At 37.7% G+C, this 25,543-nt stretch overlaps 1 protein-coding gene and 1 long non-coding RNA gene across 5 annotated transcripts; one reads left to right on the plus strand and one right to left on the minus strand.

The window, feature by feature from the left end:
• The first annotated feature begins 7 nt into the window (after nucleotides 1–7).
• Nucleotides 8–23,083, plus strand: LOC122047267. Of its 4 annotated transcripts, none has more exons than XR_006130509.1 (5): nucleotides 8–390; nucleotides 18,453–18,594; nucleotides 18,742–18,852; nucleotides 20,293–20,407; nucleotides 22,636–23,083. It is a non-coding gene; the product is annotated as an uncharacterized LOC122047267 (long non-coding RNA). The 4 variants fall into 4 exon arrangements; XR_006130510.1 differs by having other exon boundaries at nucleotides 20,293–20,401; XR_006130511.1 differs by having other exon boundaries at nucleotides 20,293–20,401; nucleotides 23,058–23,083.
• On the minus strand, nucleotides 22,918–25,010 carry LOC122047266 (3-ketoacyl-CoA synthase 12-like). Its single transcript, XM_042608430.1, has 2 exons — nucleotides 24,026–25,010; nucleotides 22,918–23,784 (listed from the first exon to the last, which is right to left on the minus strand). Exons 1-2 carry the CDS (start codon nucleotides 24,869–24,871, stop codon nucleotides 23,257–23,259), a joined length of 1,374 nt encoding a protein of 457 aa, XP_042464364.1. The 5' UTR covers nucleotides 24,872–25,010; the 3' UTR covers nucleotides 22,918–23,256.
• Nucleotides 25,011–25,543: the final 533 nt, after the last annotated feature.

The following is a 25,543-nucleotide window of genomic DNA, read 5'->3' on the forward strand; positions in this document are numbered from 1 at the left end:
TAAATTTGGTTAACTAAGTTCTTTTCTTTCAGCCAGCATCGCGACGGAAGAGAAAATGATCATCGAACCATTGCCCATTCGCATCGATTTCCGATCGTTTCGAAATGTGGGGACTCGTTCTCTTCTTCTGTGGATTGGGAGGTAGGTTAATCTTGCATTCGTTACCAATAATTTTGTTGTTCGATTCATTCAGCGAAGTTTTTTTAAACAGTTTGTCATTCGAAAGAAGATTTTCTGAAAACTTTTCTTTTATTTTGTGCTGGAATTTGTGAGGAACCGCCATGGCGAGTAACACGTGGATTCTCTGATTGGTGAGGTGCTAGGCAAGGTTGGAGGAGAAGAAAAAAAAGGACTACTCCCATCAAAATACTGGTTTTTCTAGCGGTGGCGGTACCCCCTTTTCTTGTCATTAGTATATGTTCATAAGAACTTTCGTAATTTGCTCATATTTCTGAGCGACGATTCAAGTAGATGCAACCTTTGTATTATTTTGGTTGGCAGACTTGACCCGTGAATTTCTTTTCGCTTAGCTTTTGCTTGTTTGCTTTTGACTGCTTTGATATCAGTTCTCCGAGCAGTGTCCAGCCATAGATGTCATATTGAGAAGAGAAACTTAGCATCATTAGGAAAGGACTAAATAACTGACCTGTTTGAAGCAATCAGTCTTTATTTTTCAGCTAAAGTTTTGAAATATTAAGAAGTTTCCTGATACGAAACTTAGATTGTTTCTGGCTATTTCTCTTATATTTTACATATTTGATACTGGAAACTCTAAGGAATGAATCAGTTTACCCGTAGTTTTGAACTGAATATTTGCTTAGAGCTCATATCTTGATTGTTAATTTACATTTAATAAATATGACTCATTTCATACCTCTTTTCTGTTTGTCATTATATGTCCTAATACCTTGGTGATAATGGAAGCCATTGTTATGAATCAACAAGAATCATCTATCTACTGAGAATTATGGAGACTTTTTTTTTTCATCTCATTGATGGAAGTACTTTTCTTGCTTACTGTTCTAAATTCTCATACCTATGATACTACTGCATACATATCTATGTATGTGATAACTAAGGTTTTCTTTTCTTATTCACAGATGAGAATGGGTGATTGGTGAGTCAATCTGAAGCAATAAGCTTATTTTTCTTTTCTGTATATTGCACTAGCTTTAATTTAATTAAATGGCTGTTAATCAGAGGAGTGTTATGCTGTCCAGGTCCACCTGCAGCTTTATCTTTTCCCTCTGTGCTTTTGCAACAATTCAAAGGAGCTGACCAAATGATATGACATTCCTGTTAGTGTGAGATGATATATGGTTGGATCGCTAGAGGGGGAGGGGTGAATAGCGAACTTGCAATTGAAACCCGTCTATCTTTCTCTTGCTAATTTCTTAGTAAAGACACACACATTAGTAAAGAAAACAAATAAACAAATAAGTAAACAAACACAAGCATACCATGACGACACTGAGATTTAGTTGGTTCACAAGCCGCAGGTTGCTACATCCAAGGCCTATGCACAAAACATTATCTACTATTTTTCTCCTCCTCGGTAAAGGGTCAGAGGTAGAGAAATCTCTTATACAATAGAGAATCCTAGGAGATTAAGAGAGTAAAGTAAATGAAGAGGCAATGATTCGGAGCTTGTTTTTGTGTGTTATGTCTTAATCTCAATCCTATGATCCCTATTTTATAGCCTCCACCTCGAGTTTATCACTGTGTTGACATAGCACGTTCGGTCAACCGGTAAACCCTATCTAATCAATTGGAAACTCTTGACTCAGCTTCTTCGTCTCATCGACGAACAAGTCATTTTTACCACTTTTGTTGACGTGGTAACTTTCCGATTGACCGAATCACTCTCCAATCGCCGATTCTCAATCAAATTGGACCTTCAAGTTGGATCACAATCCACATGGATTTTCAGCCAATTGTACACCTTTTTTGATCGTCTAATCCCCATGAATAACCTGTTCAAATAGATAAGAGGAGGTTGCTGTGCATTGGTTGACTGGATGTATTTTTCAGTCAATCGAAATCATATTTCTCATCATTTGAAACTCCTGAATCAGGTTAACTACAACCGAGTTTGCCTTTAACTACAACTGAGTCCGCTTACATTGAGTCTATCCTTCGTCCTGATTACAATTTCACTTAGTTCGGCTCACCACAACATACACTTCTCCTCCCCCGATGCATGTGTCTTTCTCGCTCTACCAATATAATCTTCCTCCAAGCTTCTCGTGCCTCAATAGTACCGAGCTCGTCTACTCTCTTCTAATGTCATCCTTCTTTCTTAGTTATATCTTCTGCTTTAAGTTCGGCTATCTTCGATATTGCTAGTTCTTCCAGTCCCTCGAGTGCGTCATATCATCTGTCACTATATTCCATCGAACCCTGAATTATCGAGTAGTCATTTGTGTTCTCCTAAGTCTCTGCACACTTAGACACACATATTAAACACAATAGCAAGGCCTAACTTAAAGACATTTAACCAAACATCAAAATTGTAGTCCACGCCACTTGAGGTACCAATGATTTCCCCTTCAAAAGTTCGAGGTACTAACAATTCCTAGCCAATTCTTATTGTTTACATGAATACACATTCTATATTTTAGTTTGATACAATTTCAAGTTTTAGCCTTGAACTTTTGATACATTGCGGAGCACGTTTTCTCATACATTTTTGCAGTCATTTGATGTTTGTGTGAATAAAGACTTAAGTGCTGGTTGTCCCAGATATTGTCTCAATATTGACCCTCATTTTTTGTTGATGTGGTGTGCTTTTCTAAATTTATTCTTGGAAGCAAGTTCCGAGAACTGTTTGTAAATAATATAAAGTTACCAGAGCAATTCAATCCTGTGATGAGGAAAACAGAAGACGGTATCATAAACTTCAATCCTGAGACTCTATTATGCTGCAATTTGATCAGATATTTCTGACTTAACTCTTCCAACTCAAATGACTCACTTAATCCTACACAGTGCGTGCATGTTAATCTATAGGTACCCAGACACTATATACCGGTGCATGATATCTACACACATTAAATTTAATCTAGCTCAATTTGTTTATTGAATTTAGCCACTTAATCCATATTTATTGTAAAATTATGTCATTTCATTAGAATTTCTTATATTTCTTGTATGTTACTGTTGAACTCTTTTATTTTCGCCAATTTTCAATACCCCTATCCTGCTTTATCTTTGACCCTAGTTCTTTTGTAGTTGCACAATCATAGGCTAAATCTCGTTTCATCTTTGTTGGAATGGCCAAAATTTATAATTCTGCTCGTTGACCAAAACTTGAATTATGTTAACATAGAGAAACTATACACGTCTTGTCCATGTTACCTAAACTAGGATTGTAGAGCATGTCTAAGCTTGCACCATTTGGGATTGACAAGGTCTTCTTAATTTCCCATGGTCACACTATTGCATTTTATTTCTGCTTGCCACAAGTTTGTGCCAACGAGAACAAAAGGGTTGTTAAGAGATCTTATCTCGCTTTTGGACTTTAGTCCCTACTAATATTCCAAGTCCCTGCTCAGTTTAGACCTTTTTGTTTTACAGCTTCGTCAACAATTCAAGATTCAAATTTATTCTACTTGTGGACCAATAAATAGATTGGAATGACATAGAGAACTATATATTGGATTGTTATGCACGTGAGAGGGGGTGAATCATGTGGTTTTTAAAACACTTTATTTTTTTTTTCAGTTTTATGGAAACGAGTATGCAGCAGAGATAAGGTAAAATAGAAATCGAAAAAGCACAGTACACTAGGAGTTACTTGATTCAGAGTCTTCCACGACTCCTACTCCAAGACTCAAGTCCCGCAGACGGGTAATCCACTAATGACCTCTTCTGGAACCGCCGGAAGAGGGAATCAAGTAAAAAAAATGAGAATAAGTGTAACAAGCTACACTTTCCTTTAAACAATAGTTACGTACAAAATCAAACTTTCGTTACCCAACACTTTTAAAGATAGTTGGATCGAGCTTAGTGTTGGACGGCTCCTCAGCAGCAGTCGGGTGCAGTAGCGTTGTAGCATAGCAACAGCATGAAGTTGAAGCAATTGGAGCTTCAAACGAATGCACAAAAGCTTGTAGAAGAGTTGTATTAAATGTATTGGCCGAAGCTCCCTTTTATTGAGTATTGAAGGCGCCTTCCATGGCACTGGAGGCACCTTCAACCCTCTAACTTTTATCCCGAACAGTGCGTCTCTTATCGTCGACGAAGTCCTCAATGTTATCTGACCAAAGGCGTCATCAAGCCTCTCCAAGGCGCCTTCCATCGCCCAGCTCAAGGCGCCTTCAAATGCGTTGAAGGCACCTTGGGTACTATTCACCCGAGATTCAATTTGCCCCTTTCGCCCTGCAAAATGTGTTAATTCAACAGAAAAATATCTAATCTACAATACAAAGTTAGCACAATAATAAGGTAGCAGTAATAATTAGTTCCTGTTTTTTCAAAACCAAGAACTAGTCATGGTTTCAGTTTAGATTTACAAAATGGACCTAAATTGAACCTGCGCCTAAAGTCCCCAATTGGGACTCGTTCTTACTGGAACACTCTCCTCCAGTGACTTACCTTACTTACCATGCAGAATCGCTTGACTCTTCCTTGGTCCACCAGGTCTTCTCGCTAGTTGCCAGGTCCACAGATCCAATTGGACTTCAGCAGCTGTCAGGTCTCGCGGACCCCAGCCGAACTTCTCGGCAGACATCGGGTCACTCCTTGACCTATCTGGACTTCTATACCAGCTATCAGGTCCTCCAGACTAGTTAGATTTTAGCCTGATGTCAGACCAGTCAAGTCCTGCACTAAGTTAGATCAACAGCACATCTAACTTTAATTCACTTGTCATTCATCAAAACTTAGGTTTGACCATTGGTGTCAAATGCGCCAATAAGCTCTCCCTTTTAATGCAATGACAACCTGAGTTAAAGTTAGAAAAAAAAAAAATGCAAACAGAAATAGCAGAAAAAAATGAATTAAGAAAAATCAAAAATGATTTTGGTTGTGTTTATTCTCTTGATTATTTTTAAGGTTAAGTTGAAAAAAATTCTTAGTTTTCTTTTTCTTACTTAAACCCTTCTTTTCCTTACTTAAACCCTAACCCTCCCTCTTTGGTATTCATAAAAATTATGCACATAAGTAAATGTTAGCAAATAAAAGGGAGGATGTAGAAAAATTAAAACAATAGGCATATCAAACAACAAATTTTTCAAAGGTAAAGTTTTTCATAAAAACTTGCAAGTCTATTTTAGGGAAAAGTTAATGACAAGAAAAATTTTCAAAGCATTTAAGGAAATTTTGAAAGGAATTTTCAAAATTTGTAAAAGGTTTTCAAAATTTTGAAAATTAAATTTTTCAAAAACAAAACATTTTGCAAAGATAAACTTTGCAAGAATTTTGCAAACCATTTTTCAAGACAAATTTCAAAACACTTTTCAAAAGTAATTTTTTAAATTATTTTTAAGGTGGTGTTGCAAAGTAATTTTTAAAGTTTCATTTTTTAAAGCAACATTTGAAAAGAGTTTTTTAAATTATTTTTTAAAAATATTTTCAAAACAATTAGCTAAGAGAACATTGTGAAAATGCATTTTTTAAGGGTTTTTCAACGTAAATTTAAAGCAAGTTTTTGAAGAAACTCTATAATTACTTTTAAAGTATAAAGTAATTTTCAAAACATGTTTCAAAACATCTTCAAAGAAATTATAGAATAATTTTGGAAACATTTGCAAAATACGTTTCAATAAAGCTTCAAAAGAATTTGCAAATTAACAGTTTGAAACAACTTGCAAAAAAAAAAATTTTGAAAGCAATTTTCAAATATCCTCCCCTTTGAAATAATATTCATCTACAAAATTGTCCTTAAATGTCTAACTTGTAGTTACTAACTAACTATCAGAAGATAGCAGTGTTCACTTGGTTAGTCAAGTTAAGTACTGTTGTCCAATTATATTTTTACTGAAAAAGGACTACGTAACTTGATCAATGTACTTTTGTATTTTTTGCCCAGACTTATGTTGATGCACTGATATAAGCATCTGAAGTCCAAGCAAAGAGCCTACACATCTCACACCATTCTAAGTTTTTGAATACATAATCAAGGTAGACCTACTATGCTTGTGAGATGCTCGTTGCCTAGATCTATAGAATCATGCTTTCTAGGGATTCGTCTTAAACTAAAGCCAACACAAATTTTGAAATACTAGGGAAATGGGAATTTGAGAAAATATAAATAATGAATTTTCCTAGAATTTGAAAGTTGTTTAAGGAGAAACACAAGTGCACTGAACAAAATCATGTCTAGTTATAATCGCCAAGTGGGGTGGGGGTTGATCAGTCACTCGTAAAGCCTGAAGTATGGCCTGCTACTTAATCCCCCCCGGAGAGAGGTGAATCCCTCCGAGCCTGATTATTGGATCTGTGCAAAAGACTCCTCAAGTCTAGTAAGGTGATCCTCTACGAAAAGCGAGGTCTAGGGCTGGGTCGGGGTCGAAAGAGGTGCAAAGAGCTCGTTAATCGTAAATGTTGGCATCTCCTCCCCCATGGTTGCAGTTGCCTCGTCGACCTTGACCAGAATGACTGGTGGGATATCCCCATCAGCCTTGTCCGGAACGGTCGGCTGAGGAGCCACTCTCCAAGTCAGTCCTCCCTGAGCGGTAACTTTTATATGCACTAATTCAAGCTGGCGCGCGACCAATCTCATTATACGTGCTAAGGGAAGTAAGTGTACCTATGGTCGAAAATATGAAAGTCAAAATGTGATAGTAGGGCATATGAACATGTCTCCTAGTGATGAGACTGGATGCATGAATGATATTCTGAAACATATATAATGCAATGTCGATGTCTAGTCGCTGGCATAGTGTATAAAGGAGGAAAGAATGTGAGGGTCACATCATCGTGAGATGTGATCGACAAAACGTAGGTGGTAAGAACTCTATACAGGACATAGTCCTGAACCTTAAGAGAGAGACCTAAAGTGTCACAGTGGGTACCCTCTCCTCCCAAAAAAATATATATGGATAGTATCCAATGTAATATGGGAGTAGAGTTCGTCAAATGACAAATCCCTACTAGGATAATATAAAAACTGGCATGCAAACCGCCTAAATCTCAAATTATCGTATAGTAGAGTGAGTGAGAACTTAAAGTCCTTACCACATACTTTGGTGGGGTATGTTAAGTCATATATTTTAATTAAGTTGTTATAAAATTGGGCATATAAGTCTAAGTTTACTGAATGACTAAGTAAACTAGTCTATCTAACTTATTATAGTCTATAACTTCTATAATAGGGGTACAATAATGGGAAGAAAAAAATATCCTACTTAGGTATCTAGATTTTAATACAACATATGTATGATCTAGGAAATCTAGCCTAAGATGCCCAATAGGGAATCTGGCATCGGACACTACTGAAACTAGCCTGGGACAGAATAACATTCCGTCGCTTTCTAAAGTAATATATACATGCAAATATTCAAGAAAACACACACAAAATATAGAGAAATAATTAGATAAATCGAGTTAGAGGGTACCTAGGAGGCATAGTTGGAGTTTTGTAGATGAAAAGTGGAGAAAAGGGAAAGAGGGCGGCTGGAGGGCGTCGTCCGGAGTTTGATTTTTGTGAACAGAAAACGTTTCTGTTAGCTGTTAAGATTCGGGTTGGAGGTGCCTTCCATTCCCTGTAGAGGGCGCCTTCCAGGTTCATGAAGGCGCCTTCAATCGTCTCGGCAGGAGTTTTGCCGCCTCATCATAAGGCGCCTCCAACTCTATTGGAGGCGATATATATATATATATCGTTGAGTTTAGATACTTAAGTTAGTTTAATTAGGTTTAAATTTTAAATTTTAATTAATTTTGAATTAATTTTAATTTAAGGGGTTTTAGGTTAAATTTTAACTTTTAAGTTTAATTTTAAATTTTAAGTTTAAGTTTAATTTTAAATTTTAGTTTTAAGTTTAATTTTAAATTTTAAGTTTAATTTTAATTTAATCTAATTATCTCACCCAGTCTAAGTTTTCAGACAAAAGTATCTTATCGTTTTAGGAGATGAGTTAAGTTTGATTTTTAGGAGTTGGTTTAACTTGTGTTAGATTCAAGTTTAGTTTTAGGTTAATCAAGCAGACATTCTTTGAATAAATTTCTAGGTTGTGGTGAGTCACACGGACATCATTAGAATAACTATTGTTAGGGTCAATTTGTAACTAGGGGGGATGAATAGCTTGTCGCGCGCTCGTTGCTTGCTTCGTCAATGATGATGTATAGCTGAATACTCTCAAAGCAAGCTCCAATGCTAACAACGTAGATTTACTTGGTATCCACCTCAAGATGAGGTGACTAATCCAAGGATCCACACACGACGCACTTCTCCACTAAGAAAATAGCTCATTCTCGGTCGCAGCCGGAGGCGGAGATTTCCTCTCCTGCGCCCCCGATTCTTCTTCACCGAGCTTAGTGAAGAGCCACACCTAGGGTTAGGAAGGTAAATAGAAATTTAGGCAAGAATACTAAGGATAGTAGATACAAGCCCAAAAATAGAAATGCTCTAGGATTTAAAGAAAAATCCAAATTAAGGATTTAATGATGGAAAATCAAGTCTTGAGATCAAGACTTGATAACATGGAAAAGACCTTAAAGAGAATCGAAGATTTTCTTAAGGACCAAAATGGGCACCACCTAGGGCTAGGAACACAAAAGTCATCAAATGATCATAAAGGTTTGGGATACAAACCTAAGGCTAAGAAGGATGTAACTTCTTACCATAGGATTCCATATAGCTATGGAACCAATCTTAGGTCTAGGAGTCAAGTCAAGGATATAAGGGAAGTTATCCCTAGGAGTATCTTTACAACAACAAATGTGACTAAGACTTCTAAGAAGTCTAAGAAAGTCACCAAGAAGGTCACAAGGGAAGCTATCCCTAGAGTTAACCTAGAGAAAGTGATCAAGGCTTCTAAGAAGCCTAACAAGGTCACTAGGAAAGTATCTAGGGAAGTTATCCCTAGTGAGTACCTAGAGCATCCAAGGAGAACCAATAGGTTTTGGGTTCCTAGGAGTATTTTCTCTACCCCTAGATGAGTTAGAGAGTGTCAACTCTATTTGGAAGGGTGGTTAACCCAACTTTAATAAAGTTGACACTTGGAGACATTTTCAAGGTTTTTGTTAACTTTTGAAAATGTAAAGGATTAATTGTTTACTCTTTAGAATAGTAAAATGTGTCAAAATTTGAGGAATTGGACTTAATTTAAATTGGCACATTTGAAAAAATGATAAGAAATGTCAAGTTGGGGTTTTGGTATTTTCCTAGGAAGTTAAGGGCAAGTTAGGCCTTAATTTAAAATGATTACTCTTTGAAAAAGTAAAGTGTGTCAAACTTTAAGGAATTATGCTTAATTTAAATTGACACAAATTAAGAAAAGCAAAAGAAATGTCAAAATTGGGAATTTGACATTTGCTTGAGAAAAAGTGGACAATCTAGGATTTAAATGTAAGTCAGCTAAGGTTAAGGATACTTAGATAGGTAATCTAGGTATATTTTATTTATGTTAATTTGCCATGATTGTTTGCCCATCATATGCCATGACATCATATTTTGCATTCATGCTTATTATGAAAAACAAACAAAATACCACGCCATATCATTCATACATCATATAGTTATAGCGAATTTTCTTTTGAAAATTATTTATTTTGATGTATGCTATAACACCTCATGCTATTTTTAATTCCTTGCAATTAAGGATAATGACATTTACTATCAAGTAACATCCTAGGTGGATGTTCATAATCTCAAAATGCCTAGGTAGATATGCACGATCCCTAGTTTAGGGCAAAACTAAATTTTACGTCTCACAAAGACCTATAAGGTGACTTGTATGTGTTTTAGTGCACATTAGATACAAGTGAGATGTTAGGATGATGAACAAAACTCAAGATGTTGATTTAGTGCATTCTTTTGAGTTTTAGGTTCATCAAAACATATAACTATGTGTTTTCCAATCATTGGGAAAGCTAATGTACAAGTTATGTGCATTGAGCCCAAAGAACATGGTTGGATATTGGTTTTGAAAATAATTTTAAAATGCTTTTGGAAAACCTTGGTGAAGACTATTTTTTGATAGTAATCATTATTGAAAAGTTAGACACAAACTAGAAGAAAACACTAAAGTTTTTATAAGTTTTCAAATTTGTGTCAATATTTGAAAATAGGAAGTGTTTTCTTAGGAAACTATTTTTCCTTGATAGTATATACCCTAAGTAATGTCTACATGAATTTTCATGATTTTTAGAATTTTTAGGGAGTTTCTGAACTTCGCTGAAATTAAAATTTAGGAAATCAGGGCTTCAATCGATCACCCGATCGATTGGAGTGCCTCAATCGATCGAGTGATCGATTGAGAGGGCTGTTATCGCGAGCAGAAGCTCGCTGGATCGATTCTCCGATCGATTCACAGTGCCTAAATCGATCCATGGATCGATTGAACCTGTTTCAATCGATTGAGACCCAACTTCAATCGATTGAAGCGCTGATTTTGGCTGGGAAAGGTTGCTTTCAGCGATTTAAACCATTTTCCGTCCATGTAATCATTCCTAGCCCCTCAACACACATTTGTATACATTTAGGGGGAGTTTTCATGATGAAAATAAGGATAGATTGGTTAAGGAAGACTAAGTAGAAGTTTAGATTGAGGTTTAGTTTCACTATTGGATTTTTGAACCTCAAAACTTCTAAATTTGAGTTTCCTAAAGATTTGGGGATTCCAAGTCATTGTTGGTGCAATAACAGAAGTTTGAAGCATGTCTTTAGGAGAAGTTACTTTTTAAGGACATGAAACTTATTTTCCGAAACCTTTGAAGGTGGTTAAACCTTCGTTTAGAAAAACAATGCTCAAGGTTGAGCGCTGAAAAACAATGGAGAGTGGATATCTTCATTGTGGGGTTATGGATGCTCTAGGATGAGCATCATAATGTGGAGTAATGCTCCAGGGTGAGCATTTAATACAGTGAAGGGTATGAGCCCTTCATTGTAGTATTGTGACCAACGAGTGAAGTTGTGACCAACTCTTCAGGAGGAGAGTTCTTTTTGATGTGTGCCAATAGGGGGTGAATGTAGGGTTTAAGTTAGGCCTTCGTTACCTAACAACTATGTGCTTTGAGATTTTTCAAATAGTCCTACCCAAAAAATTTAATATAAAACATTAGTCTAACCAGTTTAGATTGGTAAAGGGTAGCTTCAATTAGTTCTACTAAGCCAAATGCACCAGGTCGATCACATATGATTCTTCCTAGACATGCATAGATAAAACTTCCCTAACCTACTATCATCCCAAATTTCTCTAGTACTATTTGTCAGGTTAAATTAGTCCCTAATTTATCTAGTCCTAATTACCCAGCTGGGTAGATTATTGTTTTCGAGGTGCCAACTAGCTTGGTGCCTCCCCTGAATTATTAATCTTGGGTTTTATTTTAAGTTTTAGGTTTATGTCGATTTGTTTTATAGTTATAATAAACTTGATTATAGTTTAGTTGAATTTGTAGTTTTTTAATTTAAATTTAGTTTTTTATTTTATTTTAGATTTTAGATTTGAATTTGAACTAGTAGGTTTAAGTTTTGTTTTTGGGTTTGAGTTTGAATTATTGGGTTTATTTTGATTTGGTTTTAGGTAGTGATTTCATTTTTGGGTACATAGTATTGATTGAGTTCTACTTGTTTGGTTAGACAAGCTTTTGGAACCCAAGCTTTCGTTTATTTGTTGTTTTGACAAATGTTGTTTTGACAAAAAAATGATGTAAATGTTTTATTTGTAGAGCTAGACTTTTATCCTAGTATGGGTTTGTTGTATACAGCTCGTTATGATCCAAGTATAAGGTCTAGGTTGTTGGATCTTGTTGTAAATTTTTCAAGTAAGTTTTTAAGGTTTAATATTTCAAATTTTAGTGTGAAATTTTCTTTTTCAAGTTTAGCGACTTGAGTTGAATTTTCAGATTGATTTGGTTTATTTGTTGGGTTTGATTTAAGTTGTTCTTTTAGCTCCTTATTTTCTTTACTAAGTGTATCTATTTGACTTTCAGCAGCAGATAACTTATGTAGATATGAAATAATTTTAAAAAATCTAGAGCTTAGAACAGAGTTTACCTGGTGGAACCTTCGGAAATGAGTACGGACTCGTGGCTCGACTCATATTCCAACTCTTTGTCTTGTTCTAATTCGCTTTCCAATTATGGTCCGATTGCCATCAGTGTCAGATAGTTATTGTGCTTCGGTTTGTCATTATCTGATTCCTCCAAAGATGGCTAGTCCTAAGTCGCCTTGAGTGCCTTCTTTTTCTTGAGATTCTTGGATTTATCTTCCTTGATGTTCGGACACTCGTGCTTGAAGTGACCCTTTTTGTTGCATCTGAAGCAAGTGATGCTTAACTTGCTGATGTTGGGCTTGATCGTCTTTTGAAGGCCCTTTGTGCTGATGAACATTCTCCTTACCATGTTCACCAATTGCTCTTTTAGATCTGAGTCAGAGTCAGACTCAGATTTCGCCTTTTGCTTGGTCTTGTTCTTTGTCTGATTGGTAAAACCTGCAAGAAACGTTATACCTTTCTCGGCCTTTTGGGAGTTATTCTATTCGTGTAGTTCTAGTTCACAGAATAGTTCATCTAATTTAAGATTATTTAAGTTTTTCGAAATTTTATAGGCATCTACTATGAATGTCCACAGTGCATTTTGAGAAAATAAATTTAAAGCATACTTTATAACGTCTCGATTTTGAAGTTCGTAGTCGATAAGGTGAAAACCATTGAGGATGTCTTTGATCCTCGCATGAAGTTGCGTTTCCGTTTCTCCATCCTACATTTTAATATTGAATAATGAATTTAATAAGAGGTCTCTTTTTGTTATCTTCGTGTCGCCGGTGCCCTCTTGTAATTCGATTAGCTTGTCTCAGAACTCCTTTGCATTTTTAAATGGACCGACCCGTTGAGTTCCGAGGATATTTAGTGCTTTGGAGTCGATCTAGGCTTTCTTCCTCATCTCCGGGTTCCAATTTTCCTGATCCAAAGGTACTTTGGTTGCTTTATCAACCGGTGCCTGGTACCCGCGTCGGATCGAGAACCACTGGTCGATGTCCGTCTTGAGGTACACTTCCATTCTCCTCTTCTAATACGGGAAGTCATCTCCGGTGAAGAGTGGCGGGCACACGATGCTGAAGCCCTCGTTTTAGGCCATATGATTATTGAAATGGAAAAACTAAAAAGAAGTATCAAGACTTGGTCTTGGATTAGTAGTGCGGGAGAAGAATACCGAAAAAAATATTGAGCTCGAGTAGTGTTGCACCAACTTCGAGCAAAAACTGGAGTGAAGGAAAATTTATCTGAAAGGGTAATCGTACCGTTTCAGATATATTCGAAAATCTCAAAACCGAAAATGAATAAGAGGAAAAACCCTGGCTTGATTGGTGGTTGCACCAATTCAAAGCAAACCTTGCTCTGCTACCACTTGTTGGATCGTTACGCACGTAAGGGGGTGGGTGAATCACATGATTTTTAAAACACTTTATTTTTTTCGATTTTATGAAAACAAGTATGCAATGAAGATATAGTAAAACAGAAACCGAAAAAACACAGTACGCGAGGAGTTACTTGATTCAGATCCTTCCACGACTCCTACTCCAAGACCCAGGTCCCGCAAACCTATCGACGGGTAATCCACTAATGACCTCTTCTAAAACCGTCGGAAGAGGGAATCACTTTCCTTTAAACAGTAGTTAAGTATAAAATCAAACTTTCGTTACCTAACACTTTTGAAGATAGTTAGATCGAGCTTGGTGTTGAACAACTCCTCAGCAGTCGGGTGCAGCAATGTCGTAGCAAGCAGCAGCATAAAATTGGAGCGTCGAACGAATGCATAAAAGCTTGTAGAAGAGTTGTGTTGAATGCATTGGTCGAAGCTCTCTTTTATTGAGCATTGATAGTGCCTTCCATGGCACTGGAGGCGCCTTCAACCCTCCAACTTTTATCCCGAACAGCGCGCCTGTTATCGTCGATGAAGTCCTCAATGTTATCCGACCGAAGGCGCCTTCAAGTTTCTCTAATGTGCCTTCCATCGCCCAGATCAAGGCGCTTTCAAATGTATTGAAGGCGCTTCGGGTACTGTTCACCCGTAGGGGTGTAAATGAACCAAGCCGCTCATGAGCTATTCGAATCTCGATTCGATAAAAGTCGTTTGAGCTCGTTTAATGAGGCTCGTTAAGATAAACAAACCAAGCTCAAGCTTCACAATATTCGGCTCATTAGGTTGTGAACTTGTTCGTTAAGCTCATGAATAAACTTTTAAATAAAAAAATAATAGTTTTGATATTGAATTTATATATTTTACACTCTAGTTATGAAACATATAGATAAGTATATTAAATTTATTTATTAGAATAAAATTATAAATTTTAATAAGAATATTATAATTTTCTTTAAATATATAATTTTATTTTTAATGAATATTTAAATTATAATTCAATGAATGAATCCATTAAACTATTGTGTTAATGTTAGGTTGTTCCCCGAAAGGAACGCGTTGCAGGGTCCGACTGTAACGTCTCGGCAAGGACCGCTACATCTCCAGAACTCGGGTGTAGTGATAAATATGCAAGAGTTCGCGTTACAGGGTCCGAGTGTAACGTCTCAGCAAGAACCACTACATCTCCATGAGAACTTGGGTGTAGTGTTAAATAGACAAAAGTTTTCACACCATAGGTTAGATAAGAATAAATATGATAGGAAAACTAATAATCTAAGATTTGAAACATGGAATATAGGAACTCTCACTGGTAAATCAATGGAGGTAGTAGATATGATGATTAGGAGAAAAATTAGTATTTTGTGTGTACAAGAGATAAAATGGATAGGCGAGAAGGCAAAGATGATACAGAACTCGTGTTTTAAGTTATGGTACACTGGAAAGAGTAAAGCAAGAAATGAAGTGAGTATCATTGTAGATAATTTGTTAAAGGTGAAGTTGTAGGAGTAGTTAGAAAAAGAGATAGAATTATAGCCTTTAAGATAATAGTGGCGAAAGAAACTATGAACATAATTAGCGTATATGCACCACAAGTAGGATTAGATGAAGCTACCAAATCAAGGTTTTGGGAGGACTTAGATGAAATATTACAAAATATTCCACCAAATGAAATGATTTTAATAGGAGGTGATCTAAATGGACATATCGGAGTGAAAAATGAGGAATATGAGAGAGTACATAGGAGTTATGGATTTGGAACGAGGAATGAGGAAAGGAAAACTATATTAGATTTTGAGATAGCATATGACCTTATATTAGCTAATACGTTTTTTAAGAAAAGAGAAGAACACTTAGTCACATTCAAAAGTGGGAATAATAAATCGCAAATTGACTTTCTTATGATTAGGAAGAAGGATAGAAAGATTTGTAAAGATTGCAAAGTCATCCCTGGAGAAAGCTTAACTACCCAACATAGGATAGTAGTGTTAGATATACGCCTCAAACATAGTATCAATAGAAAGAAAATATATAAATTCCTAGAATTAAGTGGTGGAAGTTAAAGGATGGAAAACAAAATATATTTAAGGAGAAGGTAGAAGTACAAGCATTAGGTGAAATATATGATGACTCTAATACAACATGGGATAAAATGGTATCAAAGTTGAAAATAGTAGCTAAGAGTGTACTCGGTAAATCAAAGGGACATGCACCACTAAGTAAAGAATCTTGGTGGTGGAATGAGAAAGTACAAGAGAAAGTGAAGGAAAAACGAAGAACTTATAAGGAATTATATATTTGTAAGAACAAGGAAAACTTAAAAAAATATACAATAGCCAAGAAAGAAGCTAAAAAAGTAGTGAGTGAAGCAAAAAATGAAACTTTTGAACGGTTATATCGAAAATTAGATACAAAAGAAGGGGAAAGAGATATTTATAGAATAGCTAAAGTGAGAGAAAGGAAAACAAGAGATCTTAGCCAAATAAAATGTATTAAAGATTAATGTAATAGGGTATTAGTAAATGATGGAGAAATAAAAGAGCGATGGAAGAGGTATTTTCATCAACTTTTTAATGAAGGTTTAGTTGACCAACTTAACTTAGGTAATTTAATTAGGTCAAATGAGCATAGAAATTTTAATTTTAATTTTAACTTCGTCATGAAGAACTTTAATGGACGTAATGGAAAAGCCGTTAGACCAGATGATATTCCGATAGAGGTATGGAAGTGCTTAGGGAAACAAGATATTGAATGACTTACAAAATTATTTAACATGATATTGAAAACGAAAAAATGTCTGATCAATAGAGGATAAGTACTCTAATTCCCTTATATAAGAACAAGGGAGACATACAAAATTGTGCAAACTATAAGGGTATTAAACTAATGAGTCATACTATGAAATTTTGGGAAAAAGTAATAAAAATAGATTAAGGAAGGAGACCACAGTGACAGAAAATCAATTTGGGTTCATGCTTGGAAGGTCGACAATAGAAGCTATACATCTCCTTAGACAATTAATTGAAAAATATCGGGAGCAAAAACAAGATCTACACATGGTATTAACTTAGAAAAAGCTTATGATAGAGTCGCAAAAGAAATTATATGGAGAATTTTAGAAAGGAGAAGTGTTAGCGTAACATATATTGAACTAATTAAGGATATGTATGAGGATGTAACGACCAGAGTAAAGACTTCAAGCGGAGTAACTGAAGCATTTCCAATAAAGATAGGGTTCCATCAAGGATTAGCCCTAAGTCCCTATATTTTTACACTAATTATGGATTAACTCACTGCGCACATTCAAGACACAGTACCGTGGTGCATGTTGTTTGTAGATAATATTATTTTGGTAGATGAGACACGTGAAGGAGTAAATGCTAAGCTAGAATCTTGGAGGGAAACATTAGAAGGGAAAGATTTTAAGCTTAGTAGATTAAAGACAGAATATATGGAATTTAAGTGTAGCAATATTAGAAGTAATGAAACAATTGTTAAGATAGGAGAGGACGAGTTGTCCGGAACCGAGAGATTTAAATATTTAGGATCATTTTTACAAAATGATGGAGGGATTGAGAGAGACGTCTTACATAGAATACAAGCAGGATGGGTGAAATGGAGGGGAACGTCAGGTGTTTTATGTGACCGTAAAGTACCTCTTAAACTTAAAGGTAAGTTCTATAAAACCGCTGTTAGACTTGCTATGTTATATGGAGCTGAATGTTGGGCTATGACTCGAGCACATAAGCATAAGATGAGAGTTGCAGAGATGAGGATGTTAAGGTGGATGTGTGGACATACGAAGATGGACAAAATAAGGAATGAGAGCATTAGAGAGAAAGTCGGAGTTGCATCTATTGAGGACAAACTCCGAGAGACACGTTTAAGATGGTATGGACATGTATTTAGACGACCAATAAATGCTCCAGTTAGGCGATGTGAAACTATGATAAACATGCATATCAAACGAGGAAGAGGAAGACCAAAAAAGACTTGGTTTGCAACAATAAAACAAGATAAAATTTATTTAAATATAGATGATGATATAATAGGAGATAGAGTTCAATGGCGTAAAAGGATTCATACAGCCGACCCCACCTAGTGGGAAAAGGCTTGGTTGTTGTTGTTGTTGTATTTAAATTTATAATTTATAATTTATTAAGCTCATTTAAGCTCGATAAAAGCTTGAATAAGCTCGTGAGCCATGAATATATTCATTAAATAAAGCTCGAGTTCGGCTCGATTATAAACGAGTCAAACTCAAACATTCAAGAGTTCGGCTCGACTCAGCTTGATTACACTCTTATTCACTCGAGACTGAATTTGCCCCTTTCGCAATACAAAATGTGTTAGTCCAATAGAAAAATATCTAACCTGCAAAACAAAGTTAGTACAATAATAAGGTAACAGTAATAATTAGTTCCTGTCTTTCCAAGACTAGGAACTAGTCATGGTCTCAACTTAGGTTTCCAAAATGGACCTAAACTGGACCTTCGCCTAAAGTCCCCAATTGGGACTTGTCCTCACTAGAACACTCTCCTCGAGTGACTTACCTTACTTACCATGTAGAATCGCTTGACTCTTCCTTGGTCCACCAGGTCTTCCCGCCAGTTGTCAGGTCCGTAGACCTAACTAGATTTCGGCTAGCTGTCAGGTCCCGCAGATCCAGCCAAACTTTCCGTCAGATATCGGATCACTTCTTGATCTATCTGGACTTCTACACCAGCAATCAGGACCTCCAGAGCTAGCTGGATTTCAGTTTTGAGTCAAACCAGTCAAAGTCCTGCACACTTGGTAGTAAAAATTAGGTCAACAACATATCTAACTTTAATCCACTTATCATTCATCAAAATTTTGGTCTGAAAATTGGTGTCAAATACAGCAAGACTATACATGTTTCTTCTATCTCACCCAAACTAGTATTGCAGAGAGCAACTAAGCATGCAGCACAGATTGACATGATCCTAGAGGAAGGTGAGTGATTGGGGGATCTTTCTGAGATCAATATGTACCAGATGCATCAACGTCGTAGCTGGATGCACCAGAAGTCATGAAGCCTGAAAATAACAAGTACTTGTCTATTCATTATATGGCACTTCTAATGAATTTGTATCTTTGTCTCAATCTTGCATAGACATATGCATGTTCAAGCCTCACCGCATTAAATTTCTCATTTTTTTCCCCTTACAAACCAACTCTTTTGATTGTTATGTACAGGTTATATTGCTTGCGCACTTAAACGCAGAGCTACTAAAGCAAAACTTCACAGCGCAGTAAGGCATTTTTCGGACAATTTTTAAACTGCATCGCATCTCGGACCAATATAACGTATGCTTTATCATGAAAAAAAGACTTCCTTTTCCTTCAATTTCAGTTGTTATACTTTCTAGAACTGATTTATATTCATCTGATACTAAAATAACTGTCGTAGTTTATTTCTGTCAAGATCCTGCTTAGTATGTTGGTTACCAACATTACCACATGATCAGATGCTCTAGTCAATTCTGTTGCCACTCCTTTATTAAAGTTGGTGTAACCCGTGTAGAATTTAAGTGTGTTTGGAAATATAGGGCAACTTCTTGAGCTGTAACTTGGTGTAGGATTTCTGTGTTCCTCAATATATAAACCAACCATGTGAGCAAAGGACAACTTTTCTTAATTATTTGGACGTGATTGAAATGATTATTTACCATTATTGATGAAACAGTGAATGGTATTTTTCAAATCATTGATTTTCTTTAGGTTGTTGCTTGTACCTTCCGGCATTAATGCATCCACCTTGAAAGATGCTTTAGAACCAAAGAATAAGATTGTAGAGTGTCCTTTTTTCACTTATTTTGCCTGGACCATACACATAAAAGATGAAAAGAGATGTAATAAAAAGTGATGAGATGGAAGATAACGATGTGATGCAAAATGTCAAAGGCGAAGCACGTGAGGTTTAATTACCTCAATAATTGATAGTTAGCTTTGATTTTGGCTTTCATTTGAGTGATCAAGATCCCAGCGTCGAGTCAACAGAGTCCTAAGTCATCGATTTTGTGAGTTGGACTTTTAAAGAACTCTTAGTGCGAAGCATCTTGCGCAATTTCTTATGAAGATGTTTTGAGAACTTGAGTCTCACAACTCAACAACCGTAAGTGTGTAATGAAAGAGTTCCAGCATGTTGATTGATTCTCTGTACTGTGGGTTTAAAACCCACAAGGCTTTGAATTCAATGAAAGACGAACACATCATCTCACACCGACTCATCACTTGCCTAAGCCCTCCATCTAGAATTCCTTCCCAACTCACAGGCCTTCTCTCTGACTCATCCACTATAATCATAAAACTAAACTAAAACCAGCTCGACTGAACCCGCAAAACTTGGGTGCATTGAACTCCATCTCATCACATCCCAACTACTTTAGCCTAACAATTAATTCACAACTAGACCGAGTTCCTTCTAACTTGATTCCTCTCGCTCTGTTGCTAACTTACGTCCGAACCAGACTGTCCTAGTTGGCAAACTTATGTAAGTTATCAATGTACCATGTCACACATTTTGCATAAGTGGATGTTTAAATTACAGAGAAGTGAGTGTGTATAATCCCAGTACCCAACGATGTAACTTTCTTTTATATTGTCACAATAAACTACATTAAAAAGCAACTAAGGTATCTTACCAGTTATCTTTTTGTGTGTTTATTTTATTATTATTATTATTATTGTTATTATTTTTGAATGGTGATATCATGCCAGTTGATCAATGAATCTTTTCTGCTGTAGGAATTCAATTCATGTTTATCTCATGACGAACTTCACAGCTGGAAGAAGTAGCTTTATCTATCATAACTAATGGCCTCTTTGATCAAGATACAAGGAATGTATCGACAAGGTGGAGGTTCGTCCACTTATGTTCTCTTAATAAATTCCTTTATTGTTTTGGGGGGCATTTTCAACTGTTGCGTGTGCTTTAGTTCTTATTCTGTCCTTCAAAGCACAAGGTTAAACCACACCCTGCAGGAATGATGTGCATCCGGTTTGATGTGTTCTATCTCGTTATTGTGAGAGATCAGTTTCCTCACCAATGGCTTGATCATTAACCGAGTCATATGGTACCGGTTTTATCATGTTAATGGCGCTCCTCTAAATAGTTAGTGGTTAAGATTTGAGAATCATTCCAATTCATTGCTTAACTATTAGATAGCCATTTGGTGGTCCACGTAAATAATTGATGAAATAACCTCTAATTTGGTAAGGTTGTCTTTCCTAGGACTCCGTATTGACGGAAACTCCGTGCACCAGACTACTCTTTTATAGTCTCAAGTTTCATAATCTTAGATCCCATTTTTATAAAGTTCTCGAGTAGTTGGTTGATCATAGATTATAATAATCAACATCAGTGACTTATTTGGTTTAATAAAAGAAAGCATCCAAATTTGTCGACTTAAGTTGACTTATTGTTTACTTATTTCTTGTATTGGTAGACAAATGCAATCTATTTTTCATCGTATTAGTGATATATTGCATAAAGTGTCTTTGAAATTTGTCACATCGTACTAGGTCAATTGTGTGAATATTCTTGCAAGTTAATCATAGGTTATGCTTTGGTTTAATTAAACCAACACATTGAAGTTTGTCAACCTAAGTCGACTTACTTTTTACCTAACATTTTCCCCAATATTAGTAGGCAACCACACCGGATTAGTGATGTACCGTATGCAATGCGTTCTATTGTACTAGTTCGATTGTGTTATTAAGCAGATCGAAAGATGAACATCTGCGATCACTTGACCATTTTAGATGGAGACTTTGTCCATTAACTATTTGGTGGTCCATCCAAATTCACATTGATGAGCAAGCTCATGGTTCCTGAGGTTAACTCATGCCACACAATTTGGATCAAGTTGGACTCATTATTTTTATAGTTTCCAAATCAGTTGGTTAAACATGGACCATTTCAATCTACATCATTGACTTAATCCAATTAAGAGGTTAAAATCATGGTTTGAAAAATCGTGATCCGTATCATAAGATCGAACGATCCTATGATCCAAAAGCACCAAATCAGGGTTGTTTTTTGGGACGGAATCATAGCAAGATCGTTGGGATCATGTAGAAACGATGGAATCGGTACAATTATATGTTACAAACGATTTTACATACAGTTTAAAATTTTGACATCGAAAGCATGGAAACCATTGACGGGCTGCCAACGACAAAGGAGGGGATGCACAAGAGTGCGCGAGGAGGTCGTGCCCACAGCTTGTGGAAGGCTTGCGTTGGTGGGTGGCTGGCAACGGCATCGACAACATGAACGCATAGGTGAGGGGAGTAACAACATCCTCGTTGGAGGCAGCGGGCAGGTTTTTAATAACCTTAGTTAATTGATTTCAACTCATAACTTAAATGAGATAGTTTAAATAAGTTTCCTTGAACCCTAATTAAATTATCCCGTTAAAATGTATATAAATTTATTTTAAATTTTAAAAATTATAAATAAGTTTTATTTAATTATTATTATTATTATTAATTTAATTTATTTTAAAGATAATTTTAGTCCAATATAAAATTAAATTTGATCATCTTATCAAATACTATGGTCAAAATATTATTTAATTATACAATTAAGATCATTATAAAAGGATGAATGGTCAAATTAACAAGATGAGGTTTTTTAAGTTATTGAATTGATGTCCTGGACACTAGACTCCACCATCTCTTCCTTTGCCCCCTTGCACATGCAAAGAATAAATACCAACCAATTCTTTGTTTGTCGATCATTTGTTTTCGGTCTCTTTCATAAGTGTAACTATATCGTATACCATAGGGTGAACGACAAAGGATGATAAAAGATAGGATAATATCGAAGTATATTTGGTCCACATCCTTCCTTATATCTAGTAAAAAAAAAAATCTTGTATATCTTGTTGTCTTTTGTCACCCTTTAGTTTCTATAAATGCCATCAGCAAATCCACACCAACCCAAATGGAAATAATGTGACTTATTTAACTCAAAAGGTCTCATGCTCCTTCTCCAATGCCTTTCATTCAACTGGAAGACTACTCATGCAGCTGTTCTTAGCTTTATAAATGAACAATGCTGATGAGCTATACCATTTAATGCAGGGCTGGCTAGCTAGTGAAGCAGCTGTAGTGAGGGAGGACAAGCCAGCCACATGCAACTGAATTGAACAAGTAGACCACTTATAGACATTGATTGTTAGATAAAAAAGTGTTAAAAAGTTTCTTGATTTAAAAGAAAATTGAGATGTGTCAGAGTAGAAAATGTGTGTTAATTAAGGCAGTTGTTCACTAGGACAGGGGGTAGTTCCACCCCTTAATTGCCCCTCATAATGAAGCTACAAGAAAAGCTCACAATGCATCCATGAACTTGTGCTTCCATGGCTCTATACTCGTATCCCCTCTTTCTTTGGTTTATTTACTTCATTAATACAACAATGAGTCCAGTAATTAACAGGTATTTAACAGGACAGTGCATGCGGATACAAATAATTAATTAATCAATTAAGCTTTTGTTGATTAATTAGGGGCGACCAAGAATTAATCATCATAATCAAAGCTTAATTGGAAAAGCAGCAGCAGGAGCAGCAACAGGAGGAAGAAGATGGATAAAACTACCGGGAATGGAAATTCTGTTCTGATCAAATGAGCTGTGGAAGGTCCTTTCATGGTAGTTCTGCTGGAAGGAGGAGGAGGAGGAGGAGAGGAGGATAATGGCGGACGAGACTACTGCTCATTGTTGATCCAGCCGTACTTTTCGAAGTAGGGGTTGGCCAGGGTCTTGGGAGGGTAGCTGTGGATGCAGTCCTCCCAAGCTCCTTCGTCGTCGAGGTCGCGCTCCACCTCCCACACGCAGCTGTTGCACTTGAAGCCGGCGCCGAAGGTGACCATGAGCACGCGGTGGCGCTTCCGCAGGCGGCGCTTCGCCTCCATGTAGGCGAGGACGTACCAGAGGCTGCTGGCGGAGGTGTTGCCCCAGCGGTGGAGGGTCATGCGCGACGGCTCCAGTTCGTAGGCGGAGAGCCCCATGTTGCGGCCGACGCCCTCGATGACGGCGGCGCCGCCGGGGTGGAGGCAGAAGTGGTCGATGCCGGACTTGAAGTTGATGCGCGTCGCCGCCGGCGCCGCCCCGGCCTTGTTCAGCCACTTCAGCCGCTGCTTCGCCGTCCGGGCGGCGAAGAGGATGAGCTCCCGGGTGGGGAGGACTTTGGGGAGGAGACGCTGGAGGTTGTCGGTGAAGGATCGAACGGCTGCCTGTCGATGTGAGAGCATATTTTCATTTTACTCCCTAATTCTTATATAACTATCCTGTGGTCCATGTATTGCTTCATTTTAAATTCAGTTGGGGTTGATGGGGAAGGTCAAGTCAAGGGTGTGATGAGAAGCCTTTTGAAATTATGGAAGTTAAAATATAATTTACTAAATTGGGAGAAATAGAGAGAATTAATTTGAAAAACTAAAGGGAGTAAATTGATAAAAACAGAGTAGCGACTACCTTGGGGAGATCTTTGCCGAGGAAGAAGCCGACGAGGCCTTCGTCGTCCTCCAGCTGAGCGGCACAGTTGTGCGCGTCGTCGTTGGCTCCGATGTGGGTGCGCACGAGGCTCCGCAGGCTCATCTTGGACCGCCGCCGCATCGCCGGATCATTGGAGAGCAGCATCGCGCACCCGCCGGAGCGGAACAGGCAGTTCCCCAGCATCATCGACTTGTCTCTGCCGCAGTACCAGTTGGGCCCGATCGACTCCGACGTCAGCACCACCGCCGTAGTCTTCCCCCTCACCTGGAACACGTTCCAGACGAGGTCCAGCGAGATGAGGCTGCCGCTGCACCCCATCCCGGCGAGGTTGAACGCCTTCACGTCCTCCCGCATGCCGTACCGCCGCACGATCCTCGACGCCAGCGACGGCGCCGGCGCGAACATCGACACGTTCACCACCAACACGTCCACGTCCCGCGGCGTCACCCCCGACGCCGCCGCCCGCTTGAACAGCTCGTCCAGGGTGCTGTCCAGGCAGGAGTCCATTTCCGCCAGGCCGTCGCTGAAGGTGCAGCTCTCCTCCCGCCCCTCCACGATGTTCATCGGGCCGTACGTCTCCTCCCCGATGCCGGAGTTGACGATCACCTTGAGCAGGAACTTGTACTCCGGGAACCCCAGCCGCCGGTTCCTCTCCACGATCTTACCGCTGAACTCCGTCGAGATTTTCCGGTCGTCGGAGGGCTTGAAACACACATAATCCACCAGGTAGCACCGTCGGTCGCGCCACCGCCGGAAAACAACCCATGCAATGTTTAAGAAGCAGTAAAAGAGCATGAAGGCGGACGCCATCGACAACAACTCCATGAGAAGAAAGAAAGAAAGAAAGATCGATCGATCTTTTGCTCTTTTCCTCCTTCCTTCCTCCTCCTCCTCCTCCTCCTCCTCCTCTCTCTTCTTTCTCCGCGATCGGTGGCAGAGTTCGCTGTGTGCCTGCGTCTATAAATTACGGCATAAAAAGAAGAGAAATGTGCAGAAAATTTAGTTCCTCGCATTCAATGCATTCACTTACAACTCCCGCAGAGACTTCGCCGTGGGGACCCGGTTCGAGCTGGCATGAACCCGGGCAGTCAAGTGGACCCAAAAAACCGCTTGAAGTTGGCAAACATAAACTCGACCCAATAATACGAAACCAGCAAATTCAACATGAAAATTTATAAGGTTTATGCCGAGATATAAGATAAAATATAATTTGCATAGATATTTAATTAATAAAGTTTATACCAGCTTTACTTTGCTGGAGGAGTCTGAATGTGAGTGTCATTTAGGGTTCTAGTCCATCTCTAATATACATTTTTTATTTAACCCGACTTTTAATTCATGTATTCGTCCAATATGATCCAATCCAAAACCTGCATTAGCAGGATCGAACTACCCTTATATGATCAAATATCAACTGTGTCAATCCGTGGATAAGTAAGATCCTTTCACGCCAGCTTTACTTTGATGACGGAGGAGTTGAGTGTGAGGTATGTGCCA

Source organism: Zingiber officinale, chromosome 2B, assembly GCF_018446385.1.
Source record: "Zingiber officinale cultivar Zhangliang chromosome 2B, Zo_v1.1, whole genome shotgun sequence".
Classification (NCBI taxonomy): domain Eukaryota; kingdom Viridiplantae; phylum Streptophyta; class Magnoliopsida; order Zingiberales; family Zingiberaceae; genus Zingiber; species Zingiber officinale.